General features: G+C 40.0%; 1 protein-coding gene across 3 annotated transcripts in view; it reads right to left on the bottom strand.

The window, feature by feature from the left end:
* Window positions 1-19289, bottom strand: part of XPO4 (exportin 4) — a 115021-nt gene extending 95732 nt beyond the window's left edge. Inside the window, exon 1 of one of the 3 annotated variants that reach the window (XM_053205585.1) lies at window positions 18953-19289. In XM_053205585.1, coding sequence (XP_053061560.1) covers window positions 18953-19021 — 69 coding nt within the window. In that variant the 5' untranslated portion in view covers window positions 19022-19289. Of the gene's footprint in view, window positions 1-16283; window positions 16320-18952 lie in introns of those variants that run through there. The other 2 variants (XM_053205688.1, XM_053205649.1) reach the window with 2 other exon arrangements.
* Between the last annotated feature and the right edge of the window lie 259 nt (window positions 19290-19548).

The following is a 19548-nucleotide window of genomic DNA, read 5'->3' on the forward strand; positions in this document are numbered from 1 at the left end:
TTGCTGAGCTTACAAGAAATTAAGGAATCCTCAGAAGCTAAAAAAACAAAAAACAAAGAAAAACCAAAGCAGGAATCCAAAGATAAAAAATGGCACTCATGCATGTACCCTAGAGACATTTGTCAACTTCAGGGGACCTTGAGTTTCCATTCTCATGGCTACCCAAGCAGTACAGAAGACATAAGATACATGGTCAGGGCCCTCCTAAGGTGGGGATCTAATAGGACACCCCTCCACATAAAGCTGGGGTCCTCAGTGTAAGCATAAAGCATTAAAAAACAAAAACAGGGAGAAAGGGAGGAAGAGAGGGAGAGAGCAACTTGCTAGTTTGGATCTTAATGACAGATGAGAAGGAACATTACTTCAGACAACTGATAACCAAGAACAGGCCTTCAAATAGGTTTCCTGCCTCATCTCAACAGCACCCATGTGGTCCCAAAACTTCAAGCCAATAAACTTAAAGTAGTCCTATGTTGGTCATGCACCTAAGGCACCTGGAGTAATGCACCATAATCCAGGCTTCAGACTTTTCCAGAAACACTTCCAAGAGCTAATATTCAAAAATGTTTAAACACATGAAGAAACAAGCTACCATGGGTCTGCAGAACCACACATTAAAGAATCAAATCAACAAAACTCACAAATATTCAGAAACATGATACAAAATGTTTAAAAAACCTAAATATGTATGAAGCAGACTTAATCAAATAAAATCTTTTACATATCAAATGATACTATCAGCAGAATAAAAAGTCAATTCACAGAGGGGTGACTGGATGGCTCAGTTGGTTGGGCGACTGACTTCAGCTCAGGTCATGATCTCACAGTTCGTGGGTTCGAGCCCCATATTGGGCTCTGTGCTGACAGCTCAAAGCCTGGAGCCTGCTTCGGATTCTGTGTCTCCCTCTCTCTCTGTTCCTCCCCTGCTCGTTCTCTATCTCTCTCTGTCTCTCAAAAAGAAATAAATGTTAAAAAAAGCAATTTTTTTTAAAAGTCAATTCACAGATTGGGAAAAATTTTTTACCAATCATGTATCTGATAAGAGATTAATAGCCAGAATCTATAAAGATTCCTAAAACTCAGCAGAAAAACAAAAAACCCAATTTAAAATGGGCAAGGACTTGAATATACATTCCTTCAAAGAAGACATACAAATGGTCAGTAAGCAAATATAAAGATTCCTTCCCAGCATCACACTAATCATTAGGGAAATGCAAATCAAAACTAGTGACATTCTACTTTACATCTACTAGGAGAATGACTGACATAGAAAAGAAAGGAAAAAAAGGAAAGAAAAGGAAATAACAGTTGTTAGCAAAGATGTGGAGAAATTGGAACCCTTGTCCATTATTAGTGGTAATGTAAAACATGCAGATTTTTTTTTTAATGCAGCCACTATGAGAGATAGTATGACAGTTCCTCACAAAATTAAACACAGAATTATCACACAAGACAGCCCTCCACATCTAGGAAGATACTCAAAAGAACTGAAAACAGGGCTCAAAGAGACCACACACCAATATCCATAGCAATATTATTCCCAATAGCCAAAAAGATGGAACAACCACACCCACTGATGAATGAAAAGGTAATAAATATACACAAACAATGGCATATATCCAGCCTTAAGAAAGAATGAATTTTTGATACATGCTACAACAGGTATGAATCTTGGACACATTTTGTAAGGCAAATAAGCCAGACATAAGATAAATGCCACAGGATTCCACTTATATGAGGTACCTAAAATAAACTAGAAAAAGAATGTAAAAAGCGGTTACCTAGGGTGGGGCGGGGGCAGAAATAAGGAGTTATTATTTAATGAGTTATACAGTTTTAGTATGGAATAACGGGAAAATTTTGGAGACAGCAGTGATGGTTGTACAACAATGTGAAAGTACAGTAAAACCTTGGATTGTGAGTAACTTGCTCTCTGAGTGTTCCCCAAGGTGAGCAAACATTTCTTAAAAACCTTAACTTGATAAACAAGCGATGTCTTGCAGTGCTAATAGTACGTGATGCCGAATGTCACATATCAATACTGAGTCAATGGTTCTTCTCTCTGTCTGTCTGTCTGTCTGTCTCACTGTGGGATTGTGGGTGATCATCGCCCATGCTCAGATGCTTGCTCTCAGGCCGCGGTGTTTGGCAGAAATCAGTGATGTTTCAGAACGCTTGGAAGGCGCCCACAACTGGCACTAGTCTATTTTTTGTCACTTCAAAGCACCTATAAACAGTCCTTTGCTTTTCCAGACAAGAGAAAGCTTAGGAATGCTTTGCTTCATTCTAGGTCAAGCGCCTGCAGATATAGACCCTTTCCTCTGCTGCCTTATTGCCAGTTACGTTAAATACAGTACATGACAAGAGTGCATTAATACTGTGCTGTAGTCAACGTCCATGCGAGTGTATACAATGGCCCCGTGCAGAAAAAGATTCCATTGAGCCAACAGATAGCAGTGATTCTGGTAGTGATAGTCAAAGTCGTCCTACACAATAACCCTACACAATAACCTCCCTCACACCAGCCACGAAGGTTTTCAAAGGTAAGTGCGGGCTAATTTGTTTTTCTTTATATTTTGTACTTTCTTTTTAATGTTTTTTAATGTTCATTTATTTTTGACAGAGAGAGACAGAGACAGAGAATGAGTGGGGGAGGAGCAGCGAGAGAGGGAGACCCAGAATTCAAAGCAGGCTCCAGGCTCCGAGCTGTCAGCACAGAGCCTGACGCGGGGCCTGAATTTATGGACTGTGAGATCACGACCTGAGCCAAAGTCGGACGCTCAACTGACTGAGCCACTCAGGCGCCCCTATATTTTGTACTGTCTTTATTATTTTGTATTATATTATAGTATTGCAATCACTTTTATATGAATATTTCGGGGTTGTGGAACGAATCACCTGAGTTTCCATTATTTCTTATGGGGAAATTTGCTTTGATATACAAGTGCTCTGGATTACAAGCATGTTTCCAGAATGAATTATGCTCACCAACCAAGGTTTTACTATACTTAAAAATAGTAAAAGCAGCAAGATAACACAACAGATCTCTTAGGATCAACATAACAAAAGAAACTTAAGTATTTATAGACATAAATCTTCTTTAGAGGGTAGTTACAGGGATATACATACAACTGTCCAAACTTGTCAAACTGGACACCCAAGATCTGTGAATTTTATTGTACATTAATATGCCCCCCAAAATGGCAAAACCTCAATGGATAGATTAAAAGGCAGATTAAACACACTGAGGAGAAAACTGAAAAGACAAAAAATTATGAAGAATGCAGAAAGGCACAAATACTAAGAGTCTTGGACAACAAAGTGAAGGTGAAAGCCCCAGGAAACTAACCTACAGAAACTGTATCTTCCAGGCTTCCTTGCCCCAGCCCCAGCTGCTCCTTTTCTCCACCAAAAGCCTGTCAGGCTGCTCTCTCCTACAGCTATAGCTCTCTCAGATTCTCCACTCTCCCTCCCTGCCCATTCAGGCTCCAACAATGACTTCTCCATCCTCTGTGGTTCCCTTACACCGTATCCTCCCCAACCTTTGTCAACAGTCCCTTCACTAACTCTCCTAAATTATCCCTTTGAGTGTTCCTCTGCCAAGATCTTGACTGATACAGCATCCGGCAACAACTTTGAAAAATAAAGGTTAAAAAGAAAAATGCCAGGAAATATTCCAAATTTGTAAGTTTGTAAAATTCCAAAATTGATGAGAAACACTAAAAACCCAATGAATTCAAACAGAATAAAAAAGAAATCGTATTACTGATACCACAGTGAAACTGAAGAATTCAAAAATCAAAAGATCTTAAAAGCAGCCAAAGGAAAAAAAGATTACCTTCAAAGAAGTAACTGACTAAAAGTACAACTTCCTAAAGCAAGGGGAAACCAGACTAGAGAGAAAACAAAATAACATTTTCAGAGTACTGATGGAAAGTAACTATTACCTTAGAAATGTAGATCCAGGAAACATCTTCCAAGGATTAAAATATAATTGAAGATATGTTCCTCCAAATAAAAACTTTTACTACCGAAACACACACTTCCTTTAGGAAATTCTGAAGAAGGAAAATGATACCGGATGGAAAGCCTTAAATGCAAAGGATTATAGACAAATTAACTATGTGAATAAATCTAAGCAAATACTGATAGTGTTTAAGTGATTAATTTGTGAAATTAAAACAGGTGATTAAGGGGCACCCAGGTGGTTCAGTCGGTTAAGCGTCCGACTCTTGATTTCAGCTTGGGTCATGACCTTGCAGTTCCTGAGTTCCAGACCCACACCGGGCTCTGTGCTAGCAGTGTGGATGCTGCTTGGGATTCTCTTTCTCCCTGTCTCTCTCTCTGCCCCTCCCCCACTCATGCTGTCGCTGTCTCTCTCTCTCTCTCTCTCTCTCTCAAAATAAATAAACTTAATTAAAAAAAAGATGATTAAGATTCTGGAAAATATATAGCATGTAAGTCAGGTGAGGTGGTTTTAAGTTCTTGCACTGTTCTGAGACAGTATATACAGATTACCTTTAAACTAAATGGAGTACACATGCCAAAACGTCTGCCATGGTCAATAAAAGAATAAAAATAGAAAATAAAGAACATGCACATTAGACACCCAAACTATGGAAGCAGGAACAAAAGATTATCAAATTCTCAAAGAAGGCAAAGGAAGAACCACACACACACAAAGACAACAAAAATATGTAATTTATCGGTAATCACAAATAAATAAGATCAACTAAACTGTAGATAAAAAAACAGATTGTCAGGCTGGATAAGAGAAATCCAACTTCACGCATACAAAAAAACCAAAGGCACAGAAAGGCTGAAAATCAGGGCTGGAAAAAGACGTACCAAGCAAATTCTCTAATCAAAAGAAGTTAATGAAACTGATATAACTATGATAACAGCAGGAAAAAAAAACCCCAGAATTTAAGAGGGGTGCCTGGGTAGCTCAGTCGGTTAAGGGTCCGACTTCAGCTCAGGTCATGATCTCCATGGTTCGTGGGTTGGAGCCCCACGTCAGGCTCTGTGCTGACAGCTCAGAGCCTGGAGCCTGCTTCAGGTTCTGTGCCTCCCCCTCTCTCTGCCCCTCCCCTGCTCCTGCTCTGTCTCTCTCTGTCTCTCAAAAATAAATGAATGTTAAAAAAAAAAAAAAAAAAAAAGAATTTAAGATAAAATGTTACTAAAGAGAAGTGGGTCATCTAATAATCATTAAAGGGTTCACTGAAGTAGTATGTAAATAATACACAGTCTCAAATATCAATTAAGCCAAAATGAGAGGACTACCAACAAATCCACTAATGTCTCTCTTGGTAACTGCCAGCTTATGGAGACAAAAAGATTTAACAAGCTTAATTTAAGGGACATACATAACTTGCATGTTTAACTGGATATCACACATTCTTTTCAAATATATGCTGAACAAAAACTGAGAATATTCTAGGCCATAAGGCATATTCTAACAAATTTTAAGTAACTGATACATACGTAACACATTCTCACAAAGCAATTAAGTTAGAACCTGACTAAAAACAAAAACTAGAAAAATTCAAAGATGAAAGAAACAATAATGGAAAACATTAAAAATGAACCCAAAAATACTTCGTTGTTTTTAAGTTTATTTATTTATTTTTGAGAAAGACAGAGACAGTGTGAGCAGGGGAGGAGCAGAGACAGAGGGACAGAAAGAATCCCAAACAGGCTCTGTCCTGTCAGCACGGAGCCTGATGCAGGGCTCAAACTCATGAAACCGTGAGATCATGGCCTGAGCCAAAATCAAGAGTAAATAAATGCTTAACCCACTGAGCCACCCTTGACCCAAAATATGGTGTAGCAAAAATCTGTGATATGCAAGTTGAGTGCAAGAGGAAAATGCATAGCTTTAAATGCTTGCACTGGAAATTAAGAAGGTTAAAACCAACAAGCTAAACCTCCAATGTAAGAACTTAGAAACCATAGCAGAACCCACGCAAAGAAAACAGAATGAAGGAAATATTAGAGAGTAGAAAATGATGAAACAGAAATTATATATACAATATGTACAATAAAGATAAAAAAGCAAAAAAATAAAATAAAAAATAAAGCAAACAAAAGTTGCTTCTGTGGAATGACTAATAAAATTAATAAAACAAGATTAATCAAGGGAGGGAGAACACAATTTATAAACAGGCAATATTAAAAAAGCTTGTAACTACCTGGGTCTTGAACGATAAAGAGATAGTGAAAAAATAACAAACAACTGTATAGTGATAAACATAAAAACATATGTGATATGGACAAATTCCTAGAAAAATATAACAAAACGAACTTGAGAATAGAAAACTTGAGGGGCACCTGGTGGCTCAGTCAGTTAAGCGTCTGACTTCGGCTCAGGTCATGACCTCACAGTTTGTGAGTTTGAGCCCCGCATTGGGCTCTGTGCTGACAGCTCAGAGCCTGGAGCCTGCTTCCGATTCTGTAGCCCTCCCCCACTCACACTCTGTCTCTTTCTGTCTCTCTCTCTTGAGAATAAGTAAACATTAAAAAAAAAAAAAAAAAAATAGAAAACTTGAACAGTCCTGCAACTATTAAATAAATCAAATCAGTTTAAAATAGTTTTTCCTTTAAGTTCCTGATCCAGATGATTTTACCAAACAGCAGGGAATAAATCATTCCAATCCTACAACACAAATGTCCAGAGAATACAAAAGACAGAACACTCTTTGACCCATTTTAGTTAGCATATCATCATAAATATGCAGATAACCAAAATCAGATGAGAACAACGTGAAACTTACAGGCAAACCTTACCCATGAACAGAGATGGAAAAATCTTGAGAGTTCACCTACTAAATACAACAATGGAATTTTTAAAAAATAAAATTAATAATGTACACTGTGACCAAATTAGTTTATCCCAGGACTACAAATCTGGGTTAACATTAGAAAACTGATGTCTTTTACCACATTAACATATTAAAAGAGAAAGATATGTCATCACAAAAAATGCAGAAACATGTTTAATAAGATCCATGGGTAAGCTTTTCACAAAGTAGGAATAAGTGGAAACTTCCTTAACCAGATAAAAAGAATTCACAAAAAAACCGTAACAAACATCACACTAATGTGGAGACAATAAAGGCATTCCCTTAAACTATCCACAAGTGTTAGTATACCATCAGGGTCCTGTGGACTCATTTTTTTGTTTAAAGAACGTTTTTTTAAATTATTTTTTATTAAAAAAAAATTTTTTTTTTTTTTTTTTGAGAAAGACCGCAAGAGGGCGGGAGAGGGGCGGAAAGAGAGGGAGAGAAAGAGTCCCAAGCAGGCCCCGTGCTGCCAGTGCAGGGCCCGATGCAGGACTGGATCTCACCAACAGTGACATCCTGATCTGAGCTGACCTCAAGAGTTGGGTACCTGGGTGGCTCAGCCAGTTAAGTGTTAAGCATCTGACTTCAGCTCAGGTCGGGACCAACGGTTTGTGGGTTCGAGCCCCACGTCAGGCCCTGTGCTGACAGCTCAGAGCCTAGAACCTGCTTCCTGTGTCTCCCTCTCTCGCTTCCCCTCCCCCGCTTACACTCTGTCTCTCTCTCTCTCAAAAATAACCACTTACAAAAAAAAAAAAAAAAAAAAAAAGCTGGAGGCTTAACCTATGGAGCCACTCAGGAGCCCCTAATAAGCAAGTTTTTGGTTTGTTTTTTTTTTTTAAGAACTATTTGTAATGCTGGCTATTTTGTAATTTTTGTTTCCTCTTAGCGGTATTAAAAAAAAATTTTTTTTTTAGTTTATTTATTTTGAAAGAGACAGAGAGAGTCTGTGTGAGTGGGAGAGAGGCAGAGAGAGAGGGAGTGACAGAATCCCAAGCAGGCTCCACACTGTCAGCACAGAGCTCCATGCAGGGCTCAAATTTACAAACTGTGAGATCACGACCTAGCTGAAATCAGAGTCAGAAGCTTAACTGATGGAGCCACCCAGGCGCCCCTCTTAGAGGTATTGCAAAGAATAAAAAGAAAATTTACTTTTTAAAAATTAGAATCAAACTCATTCTAATTTGAAGTCACTTATGAACCTACTAGACCCTTTTCTAAGATTCATAATGGGATCTTAGCCATCTTATTTTTATTACTTTTTTTTAATGTTTGTTTATTTTTGAGAGAGAGAAAGAGAGCAAGGGAGGGGAAGAGAGGGAGGGGGACACAGAATCCGAAGCAGGCTTTACGCTCTGAGCTGTCAGCACAGAGCCCAACGTGGGGCTTGAATCACAAGATGCGAGATCATGACCTGAGCCGAAGTCGGACACCTAACCGACTGAGCCACCCAGGCGCCCCCCAGCAATCATATTTTTAAATATCTTGAAATATTTTGTCATTTCACCATTCTAAGGACTGTGTCATCAGAACTCATCAATTATTCCCAACTATGTTAAGGCTAAAATAAGAACAAAATTTAAAAGTAAGAAATGATTAAATCGCCTAGAAAAGTAATGCAATAGCAAAATAAATCAACACTATTATATTAGCCTCTTTTTCTTTCTTTTTTTTTTTTACTACCTTGCTCATTGTAAAGCATGACCTTTCAAGAAAGGTATAAAAGAAACCTGGAAACGGCATTTTAATAGTCTTTATTTTATTTTAGGTTTCGTTGAATAGTGCTGAGATTTCAGAATTCTTTCTTTTCCTCCCATAATGAGAAAGAGAAGAAAACTGACAAGACACAATTATGAGGTGAATCAGAAGATGATGCACAAAGACAAAAGAACAGCACTCTAGATGTACACTGGCCACATTCAGTTGTTTAAATTAGTTTAAATTAAATTAAATTAAAATTGTAATTCCTCAGGTGCACTGGCCGCATTTCTAGTGTTTAATAGCCAAGTGTTACTAACGGTTATCACATTAGACAACACAGATATAGAAAATCCTATCACTGCAGAAAATTCTAATGGACAGACTCTATTAATGATGATAAAATTGATCATATAAATGTAATCTCAGAAGCACCTGGGTGGCTCAGTCGGTTAAACGTCTGGACTTGATCTCGGCTCAGGTCATGATCTCAGGGTTCACAGGACCAAGCCCCACATCATGCTCTGTGCTGACAGTGCAGAGCCCGCTTGGGATTCTCTCTCTCTCTCTCTCCCTCTGCCCTCCCTGCCCCTTTGTATGCACTCTCAAAATAAACATATAAACTTAAAAAAAAAAATCTCAGACCCTGTGTCTATAGATGACAATGTTCCAGATCACTGGTTCTCAACTGAGGCAATTTTGATCCCCCAGGGGATGTCTGGCAATGTCTAGAGACACCTTTGTTGTCACAACTGGGAAGTGCTCCTGGCAACTAGTGAACCAGGGTTAAGGATGCTGCTAAAAATACCTGATGCACACAGCAGACCACAGCAAGAATTATCCAGCCCAAAACGTCAACAGTGGCAAAGATGAGAAACCTTGTCCTACTTTTCTAGAGAACACAAGAATCAATGAATGAACTATATACTTCCAAGAACAAGAAGGAAATGATAGTATCCTCATCCCGTCAGTCATTACACAAGAATCACCTCATTACCCAATACTCTGTAATGAGAACATGGATCAAGTTGTTCTGCTCAGAGGATATGTGACACTTTTTTTTATTCTTACTCTTTAACGAGGTCTGCATAAAAAATTGCTTGATGGAGTTTGTTAAGTGGGCAAGTGTAACAAGGCAGGTGTGTATACAAAGGCGATGAAAAATTCACTGTCTTGATCATTCTAATTAGCGTTTACAAACCTAAAAAAGTTATAATTATGATGCAAAGGAACACGGTCACCTTCTCTTCATCAATGTTATGTGCCACCACCATTTGCAAAAGTATCTGTTTTGATGATTCTAGAGCAAGGATCAGAATTACAAGGTAAAACCTATTAAAGATACAGCATCTGACATCTAGCATCAGCACCTACTGCATTTTAACAGTGGCAATGCCATAACCAGAAGTAATGACAGAACCTATGAGAATTACATGAAATCTGGAATCGGTATTTACCAATCAGAAGAACGCAAAGAGACACAGGGCCACACTCCAGACGTGTGCTGCCCAATATGGAGGTCACTATCCACCACATGTGGCTATGACATGAATTAAAATTTTAGCTCCTCCATGCCACTAGTCCCATTTCGAGTGCTCAATGGCCACACGTCACTAGCCGCTACTGTACTGGAGGGTGTAGATACAAAACATTTCCATCAACCCAGAAAGTTCTGCCAGCACTACTCTAGAAGAAATTTAATCAACTGAACAACTATTTCCCGAGTGCTAACTTACAAGCTTACCTTGACTCATGTGCTTTGATGCAATGCTATCCGATACATTAAAGTACATGTGCCAGGCATTACCCTAAACACTTTCCTTTTAATGTAAATGAAATCGTTTAATTCTCACATTAACTGCACGAGATAGATATTACGATTTTTCTATTGTAGAGACGAAGAAACAGATGCACAGAGGTTAACTGACTTGCCAGATGTCGTACAGCTACTTGGAGGTTAGAGCCAAGAAGAATCCAGTCTGGCTCCAGAGCTGCTGTGTTATACTCAATTTCTAAATTTCAACAATTTCTCATGTGTCTAATAAAGCAACAGGGTGACTTTTCTAACATCTCATCCAAGTAGCTTACTATCACACTACTACCGTTATCTAATTAGTCCTCTAGCCCAGCCACAAACCACAGAATAAAGACAGACCAGCTTTCTAACATTATTAATTTTATCCAGAGTGAGGTCAAACAATTTTATATTAAAACAGAGACATTAAGAATCAAAATGAAATTTCTGTTAACTTCTCAGGAAAAAGTTGAGAAATCTGGGGCTTCTATAAGCTATTGCAGGATACTCCCAGCTTCCCCGAAATATATATTCACTCTCCTTTACCATAAGAGTCACTGCGGCATTAAACACTTTTTTAGAATATTAATGTCCCCCACCCTTCCTCCCAGCTTTTTGCTTATAATCTCATCATCTCTTTGCTGCACAATTTTAACAGCCTCCTAACTGGTCTTCCTACCTCACATTGCTTCCCTCAGTCAGATTTTCACATATGGAACCACAGATCTGACAAGTCACACTACTGGGGACACTCAAGCTGCATTATTGTGGCAAATAAGGCCTTAAGATAACTCAGCCCCTTGCCTGCTTCCCTAGGCTCATCACAAAGTACTCCCTTCCTCATTTATTTGTACACACTTTTTTCATTCAACAAATATTACTGAGCAAATACTATGTGCAAACAAGCTTACACATATTAGAGTCTAGCAAAGGAGACCGACATTTATTTGTTAATCACACAAATAAGTGTAAAATCTCAAATGTGCTAGGTGTTATGAAAGAACTACACAGTTATCTAAGAGTAGGACACATAAGTCTCACCTTTCAGGGAAGCTGAAGAAGGCCCTCCTGAGAAAGTGACCATGGAGAGACCTGGAGGCTTAGATGAAAGTGAAGGATATTCTAGGCAGAGGGAAAGATACATGAAAGGTCCTGAGGCAGAATCAAGAACAGGAGAAAGACTGAAAGAGAACTAGTATGGCTGATGCAGAGAAAAAGCAGAAGAAGGTTTCTTAGAAGCCGAAAAGACAAGACTTACTCAGAGCCTTGCAAAGAGCAAGCACTAATAAAACCTCAATTCAAACCTGGGTAATCTGCCTCTGAAACCTACTGCTATGTTATCTGCCTTCCCCTACAGCAGTCTGTTCATATTATTTCAGCCCATAAATTATTACCAAATGCTCACTGTATGCCAGGCAATGTGCTTCAGACACCACCATGAGTCAATGGTAAGCAAAAACAAACAGAAGCCCTGTCCTCGTGAAGCTTACAATCCAGTAGTCAACTGTATAATCAAATAAGCAGCATAAAATGGCAGGTGTAATAAATACCACTAAAGTGGATGAAGCTACGGAAAAATAATGTACCCTAAGAGTGGTCAGGCTCCTGTAATAAAATAAACAACCACATCGAGATCTGAAGAATTCAACGTTGACTAGGCAGAAAAAGGAGAAGGGTGTTGCAAGCCAAGAGAAGACGTACACGTAAGGGCCTGGAAGGAGCGTATCAAATGTGATGGCCTGAAGCCCAGCATGCTATAGCCAAAGGCCAGCTTCCTGGATGTGTGACCTGTGCAGTCTCACAGGGTCCAACCCTCAACAGGCCCCTGGCTCAACGTGACACTCAGCTGTCACCATCCTGAAATTCTTAATGATTTTATTTCCGAACTTGTGTTTCAAAGCCCAATTTTATCTGCTAGCAAGATTATGCTTAACTAGCACCCATTAAACACATCTGCAGAAATGGGATGGCCTGACTTATAAATTAATTTTTATTCACCTTGAGCCATGATACAGCTTTTAGTTTTCTTTGAGATAAAAAATGAACAGTCAAGAAGGCAGTCACAGATTTTAAAAACACATGCAACATTCAACCTTATCAGAATGACATGAATTATATGTGATTCAATGTTTTATATTGTAAAAAATTCAACCTATATGGAAACATAGAAAGGACTCTTGCCACTTCCAATCCCATTCTCTAGACAGCCATTCTTCAAAGTTTAGCATACATGGGGTGCCTGGGTGGCTCGGTCAGTTAAGTGTCCAACTTCTGCTCAGGTCATGATCTCACGGTTCATGGGCAGTTAGACTGCTTCGAATTCTGTGTGTCCCTCTCTCTCTGCCCCTCCCCAGCTCGCACTCTGTCTCTCTCTCAAAAAATAAACATTAAAAAAAAAAAAAAAAAACCTCTGAAAAAGAAGAATATCACCACGATTTTTATTGTACTTTTTTTCCCCAATTCCTAGTTTATTAAGTTTTACATAAAATGCTGTTAAACTTTATCAACTGCCTTTGGGGTATCTATGATTTCAAAGGTCTTCCCACATTTCTCCAGATCACTGGCTATGTTCCAATTAGTGGAGTTTAACACAAATCCAACTGCAAAATACACACTTAATTGAATTTTAAATAAAAATTCCCCACTAGTTTTTTTTTAAAAAAAAGAATTATATTAGTGGGTGATGGGATGAGCACTGGGTTTTGTATGGAAACCAATTTGACAATAAATTATAGTTAATATTAAAAAAAGAATTATACTAGTGCCAGTATTCTAATATCCAGTGCCACAGCAGACAAAACTGAAGTAAATAAAAATGCTTACTCAATATAAAGCATCTTTCCAATAAAAAAAAGTAAATGCTACAATCAAAATTCTTAAATTTATGACATGTGCATCACTGATCAGAAAAAAATAAAAGCACTAAGCACTTATACATAGGATGGGCTCAGGAAATACCAACTGTTAAACAAATGTTCAAATATTCCCGAAGTACGGCATTTGGTTCTCTCAGACCTTCATGCAAATGTATCCCTCTACCTGAGATACCACTATCCAACTGGAAACTTCCAAATTGTCGGCCACTGACAACTCAGCTTAAGGATTACCTGTTCCAAGAGCTCTTCCCAAGGTCCCCACCTCAGTCTGAGACAGCTGTCCCTCCTCAGTACTCTCACAGAGCACGACTTTAGCCTTTCATTGTGTTACTTATCAGCTGCTGATCGTTTTGCCTTTCTCCCTCATTAGACTATACTCTCCTTTCTAGACAGGTCTTTCTCCTATCTCCTTAGCACACAGAGCATTATGCCTAGCAAACACATACTGAAGAAATGCTCCAGAATGGATGAGTGGCCAGAGACTTAATTCCAGATCCAAAGTAGCTCTGTGACCACAGGCAAATCACTTACCATCTCTGAATCTCAGATTTTCTTTATTTAGCTTCCTATCTCTTCTATTTCCTTCACAGGATTGATGTGAGAATCAGATAAGAATTTTTGGTATCGCGCTACAATTTTGTAGATGCTTTCAAAATAGTAACTAGATTCCACCACAATAAAAACCATGAAAACCAGTCATGAATCTCTAATGAAAGCTGCATTTATATTTATTAAATCCATTTTGGTTTAAAAAAGATATAGTAAATTATTTTTCTATGAAGTATCAGTTAACATATGTACTCCATACCTTCTTATGTCAGCGCTATGCAGACTCACCAAGGGCAATCCCTAAGAGCTCAAGTGAGCCAGGAAAACAAAACCAAGGAAACTCAAGAATATAAACAAATAAAGCACTCTTCGGGTTTGTTATTCAAATGAGTGTGATATTAATATTAAAAGAATACATTTCCATTAAGATGTCTCTAAAATCAAAACACACCCTACGTTTTATATCTGTTCATGCGCACACACAAAATGGAAACAAACTTCCTTTAAAATTCATTTACAATTAAAAAGAATTTTTAAATTCATTTACAATGAAGTGAACAGAGAAAAGCACAGGAACATACGGACTGTACAATTTTCACTGATGTAAAAAAAAAATACTTTTTTTATTTTGAGAGAGAGCGCACTAATGCACGCATGAGCATAGAGGGGCACAGAGAGAGAGAGAGAGAGAGAGAGAGAGAGAGAAAGAACCCCAAGCAGGATTCACTGTCAGCACAGAACCCATCACAGGGCTCAATCTCATGAACCGTGAGATCATGACCTGAGCCGAAAACAAGAGCTGGACGCTCAACCAACTGCACTCCCCAGGCACCCCAATCCGTTTTTTAAAAATACATTTAAAAAATGATATGTGTCCTTCTTTGGGGAGAGGTGGGAGGGAAGAGTTATGGAGCCTCAGAACATGGTCCCTGTCACCCCTTGGTGCTAGCTACAAGGTTTAGATGTGATTCTGTTAGCCCTGGGGCCTACCAGTTCTACACATCCTGTGTGCTGGATGCATCTACAAATGTAAAATTGCTATCAGCATTACAGAGGCTGTGTCAGTCTTGTGCTGGTCCCATTGATTTATGATTACCCACAAATAAATATTTACATGTTGAAAAAGAAACAAAAAAATAAAATAAAAAATAAACATGACGTACGCTCTTATATGCCTAGAGATTATTTGTTAATTTTTTTTAATGTTTATTTATTTTGGAGAGAGAGATACAGAGCGTGATCGGGGTAGGAGCAGAGAGAGAGGGAGACACAGAATCCGAAGCAGGCTCCAGGCTCTGAGCTGTCAGCAGAGAACCCAACGCGGGACTCGAACCACCAACTGCGAGATCATGACCTGAGCTGAAGTCGGGCGCCCAACCGACTGAGCCACCCAGGTGTCCCTATGCTCAGAGATTTCTAATATATGCACCCAAGAAACAGAAGTGTCTGAAGAGATGGAACAGGAGCTTAGGGAACTTTTACGTTCCCCTATACACTCTTCTGCGCAGCTTGAATTTTTTACTCTTGAGAAGGCATCTCCAAGATTTCTAAAATTAAGAATATTTATAGCATTCTCATTAACATAAAAAAGGAAAAACTATATAATGGGTATTATAAAAGCACAGGAAAAAAGGTATATTCAAATTTAATATGGATTGCTTAAGGAGGCAGACTGAGAGTGGGGAAAGGAAGAAGAGAGAGACTCGTTATTCTATGTATTTGTGTGCTGTTGCTATATTTTAAAGTAATATGTTCCAGTACTGCTGTTATAATTTTAAATAACAGAAAATGTGTCTACAACATCACATTTTCAGGTCTGTAATGTAACCTGCTAAATTCATGCAGTCAGAGAAAAGACTCTTACTGATAAGAATGTTATTAGCACAGAAGTATGACCCACATTACTTACTCTAGTATGCATTTAATATCCTCTCAAAAATTCAGGGGTGGGTATCTTAAACAAAAAGCTGGTAACTGAAATCTTTTTTGGGGAAGAAACGTTCAGCACCTACTTACATAACTTTCCATTCGCACAATGTTTTCAGAATATCTTCACCTGCACAGTTACTAACCTACAAAAGTCCATCCTCATTCTAGTTTGTTCACCTTCAAATTTATTTTCTAGCAAGTAACCTCGCTTGAATCAGAAGATTAAGCAGTATTTACAAGAATCTATAGAAAATGCTCCCTATCACTATTTGAGGCAGAGGAAAATCACTCTTTATGGTGAGATCTATAAGATCAATGAGTATATTTTTCCCTCTAAAGGTCTAATACACGATTTGGCAGCTTATCCAATAACCTAATTGGGACTGAATATAGATGTTTACAAAGAAGCAACTGCAATATCCAAAAACACATTTCAAAATTTCCCACCAAGCAATAAAATGTAACATTTATGGTATTATAAATACGTTGACTTTAAGAAGCAACATGATTGAGTAAAAAAAAAAATTTAAGTTCTGAAACAGGAGTGATCTAGGTTCTGAATCACTCTTATCACTAGTTTGTTCTGTGACCTACCTTTGGCAAGTCACTTCTACCTCTTTGAACCTCAGTTTCCCCATCTGTAGAATGGAAGGGAGAATGCTTAGACTAGGTGCTTATTGCTCAGGGTCTCTACTTCCTTAGAAAAGCTGATAAAAATCTATAAACCCTATTACCAAAAACGTATGTTTGCATCAAAAAACTTGTTTTAATTTCCTTCTGATAGCCATTGTGGACTCTCTAAGACCCGTGTACTAAATAAAGATGTCTTGAGATTCTTCTGCAAACTAAAATTCGATGCCAATTTTCATAAAAGAAGTCTACGGACTACCAAATGAAAAAACTAAGCAAAGTGATTGTGAAAGACATCACCAATTACTTTGAATCCCAAAACATAGTAACAACTAAAATATATAGCAATTTCCTATAAGCGATATTTCTTCAGATGGATAAATGCTAAAACCATTCACCCTTTTAAAAGGTATCATCATGCTTAACAGTTGAGGATTTAACAATCTTAACTATTCCCAAATGAATTAATATATTAGCTTTCTAGTCCCACTTCCCTTTAGGTTAAGAACCACAAACTGGTGACAGACAGACTTGAGTTGAAGTTCCCACTCTACCACTTTCCTCGAAAATTTGGGTAAATTACTTAGCATCTCCATGTTTGAGTCTCTTAATCTATAAAAGGAAAATGAAAGTAATAATAACCACCTCATAGTTAGTAATGATTAAAGTTAACGTACGTAGAGCGCTTGGCATAGTGCCTCGCACACAGTAAGCACTTAATAAAGTGAACTGTTATTACTAGTAATAAACTGGAATACAGCTTTCGTGTTGAGAAATAACACCATAATTGTTACTTACACATTTGTGAATAGTAAGTGGAAGCTTCCCAAAACAAATTTCCTAATTTTAATAACTTTTTTTTCAGTACTTTACTCTGGAAAGATTAAAAAGTATGTAAACGGATATCTACACAACATATATAAGAAGTGGTGAGATAGAGTGGAAACAGCCCCAACTTTAGAGCCAGACAGATCTGAGTTCTGAACCTAAATCATCAACTTAGTAATTATGTAACCTGTGCCACTTAAACTTTCTCTCTCAACCCTGTAAAGCTGTTGCCAGGATTAATAGAGTATGTAAAGCATCAAACACAGTATCTGGCATGTAGTATGCACTCAATAAACAGTACTTATTACTATTCTTCTCAGCTACTCCGTTACAGATGATAAAACTAGCTTTGCCAAGGAAGAGGGAAGGTACTAGCAAACACAAATGCTAATTAATATTCAGGCCAGTGATGAAAGACACTAATTTTATCTTATCAATGTAAGAACTAAAGCAATGCTTTTTGGGGTCACATACTCCTTCCAGAGCCTAATAAAAATAGAGTCCCTGGCTCTTAGAAACTTTTTCAGATGTTTCAGGAAACACCATGTCAGGGATTTTAAGAACCTTGTATTAAGGGGGAATACTAGCTAGTTTTTTTCTGGACTTAACTTGCAAGAGTCTGAAAACTTTATCTACTCAGTTCTGTGACTAAAAAGATTCACTTAGCTTTGCTCATAATGAAGCAAATATATCCTACTTTCATTAGACTTCTCAATTTCGTTAGCTAAATTTCATGAGCTATCTGGTGTTGGCGTGTGAAAACAAAACTTTATAAATCCAACTAGAAACTATGCTAGAATTAGTTCAAACACTTTTAAATGTGATGTTCGAACACATAATCCAAGCACTGAACCCAAAGGAAAAATTCTCAAAAAAACAACGAATCTGGCTGTATTAGATTCTTGGAAAGGCTGGATCAATTCAAGCAATTTACTGAGCCTCTAACTTCCAACAAACATCTACAAACGCGGAGATGAAAACTTACAAAAACAAAACCGAGCCAAAAAATGCATACGCAGTTGACGAGTAACTGAATATGGTTTATCCTGACTTCTACTCCCTGCGTGGATTATTTTCTTTAAATCCCTTTACTCAGCCTCCTCAAACGCCCTGGGTAAATAACCTACTCATCAAGCTGTTCACTGTACACTGTAAGAACGACGTCAACGAGCACCTTAGATTCAGCGCTCCTCAATGTGCGACCCACAGGGAGCTTGGTACTTAATAAAGTTTTGCCCCAATGACCTTGGTCCCAAAGATTCCCCTCCCTCCCTCGCCGTCCTCCCACGTGCTGGCGGCTGCGGTTACCCCAGAGGTGGCAGGTCAGAGAAAGAGCTTGAGGACCCGAAGGCTCGGAGGAAACCAGCGTTGCTAAGAGCACCTGGGCTGGGCTATCCCTTCCTTTGTGGCACCAACTCCCCAGCGGCGTACGCACTGCCCCCGACCAAAGCCCTGCGGGGATGACCGGGACCTCGCTCCCCGCGCCTCGCTCTCTACCCAGTCTGCGGGGCAGGGCGTACGGTGAAGACCGTGGCACAGGAAACCCTCTTTCCTACGGCACCATGTTCCGTCGCCCGGCTGGGGTGCCAGACACCTGGGCGATGAGGACAGCCCCGGGAAGCGGGGGGAACGAAGGCAAGAGGAAAGTAGGATGGAGAATCCTGCGCCACGCCACCGCCACCTCCACTTCCAGGGCTCCCTGGAGGCCCTGGCCGGTCGCCGGCCCAGCGGGCGGGAAGGCCTGGCACGGCAAGGCCAGCCAGAGGCCCGCAGATGCTGGGGTACGGGGGTCGCGGTGTACTCACCATCAGAACTTTGGCCGCGTTCTCCAGCTGAGCGATCACTTCTGGGGGCCCCAGCGCCGCCGCCATCATGGTCTCTCTTCAATGACGCGCCATGCGCTGCATTATGGGAGCGGGCGCCGCGGCCGGCCAATCGCCGCAGCGACCCCGGAGCCTCACGCGCTCCCAGAGGCCGTCGCAGCCGCGGTTGACGCCGGCGTCGCGGCCCCCGCGGGCCTGACCTGGCCGCCGGGTTTGGGGCCGTGGGAAGGCGAAGAGCGTGAGGCGGGCCACCTCGTTAGGGCTGGGGGGGCGCCCGCCGTCCCGTACCGGGCGAGAGGCCTGGGCGGTCGGCCCGGGCGGCGACGGGGCTCCGGACCCGCGCATGCGTGCTCTCCGGCGCCCCGGCCTCTCGGCCACTTCAGCCCTCGTGCCCGTGACCCGCTCGGTTCCCTCCGCGGTGAACGCACCCCGCCCCGTCACCGGGCACTGCCCTGGACGCCGCTCCAGGCCGCCGCTCTCTGTTCTCCGACCCTCACCGTGTGCACCCCGGCCCCTCCTTCCCTTTCCACGCTCCACGCTGGGTAGGACCTCACTCGGAACCGCTCTCCCCATTTCCT

The sequence above is a fragment of the Acinonyx jubatus genome, chromosome A1 (genome assembly GCF_027475565.1).
Source record: "Acinonyx jubatus isolate Ajub_Pintada_27869175 chromosome A1, VMU_Ajub_asm_v1.0, whole genome shotgun sequence".
NCBI classification, from domain to species: domain Eukaryota; kingdom Metazoa; phylum Chordata; class Mammalia; order Carnivora; family Felidae; genus Acinonyx; species Acinonyx jubatus.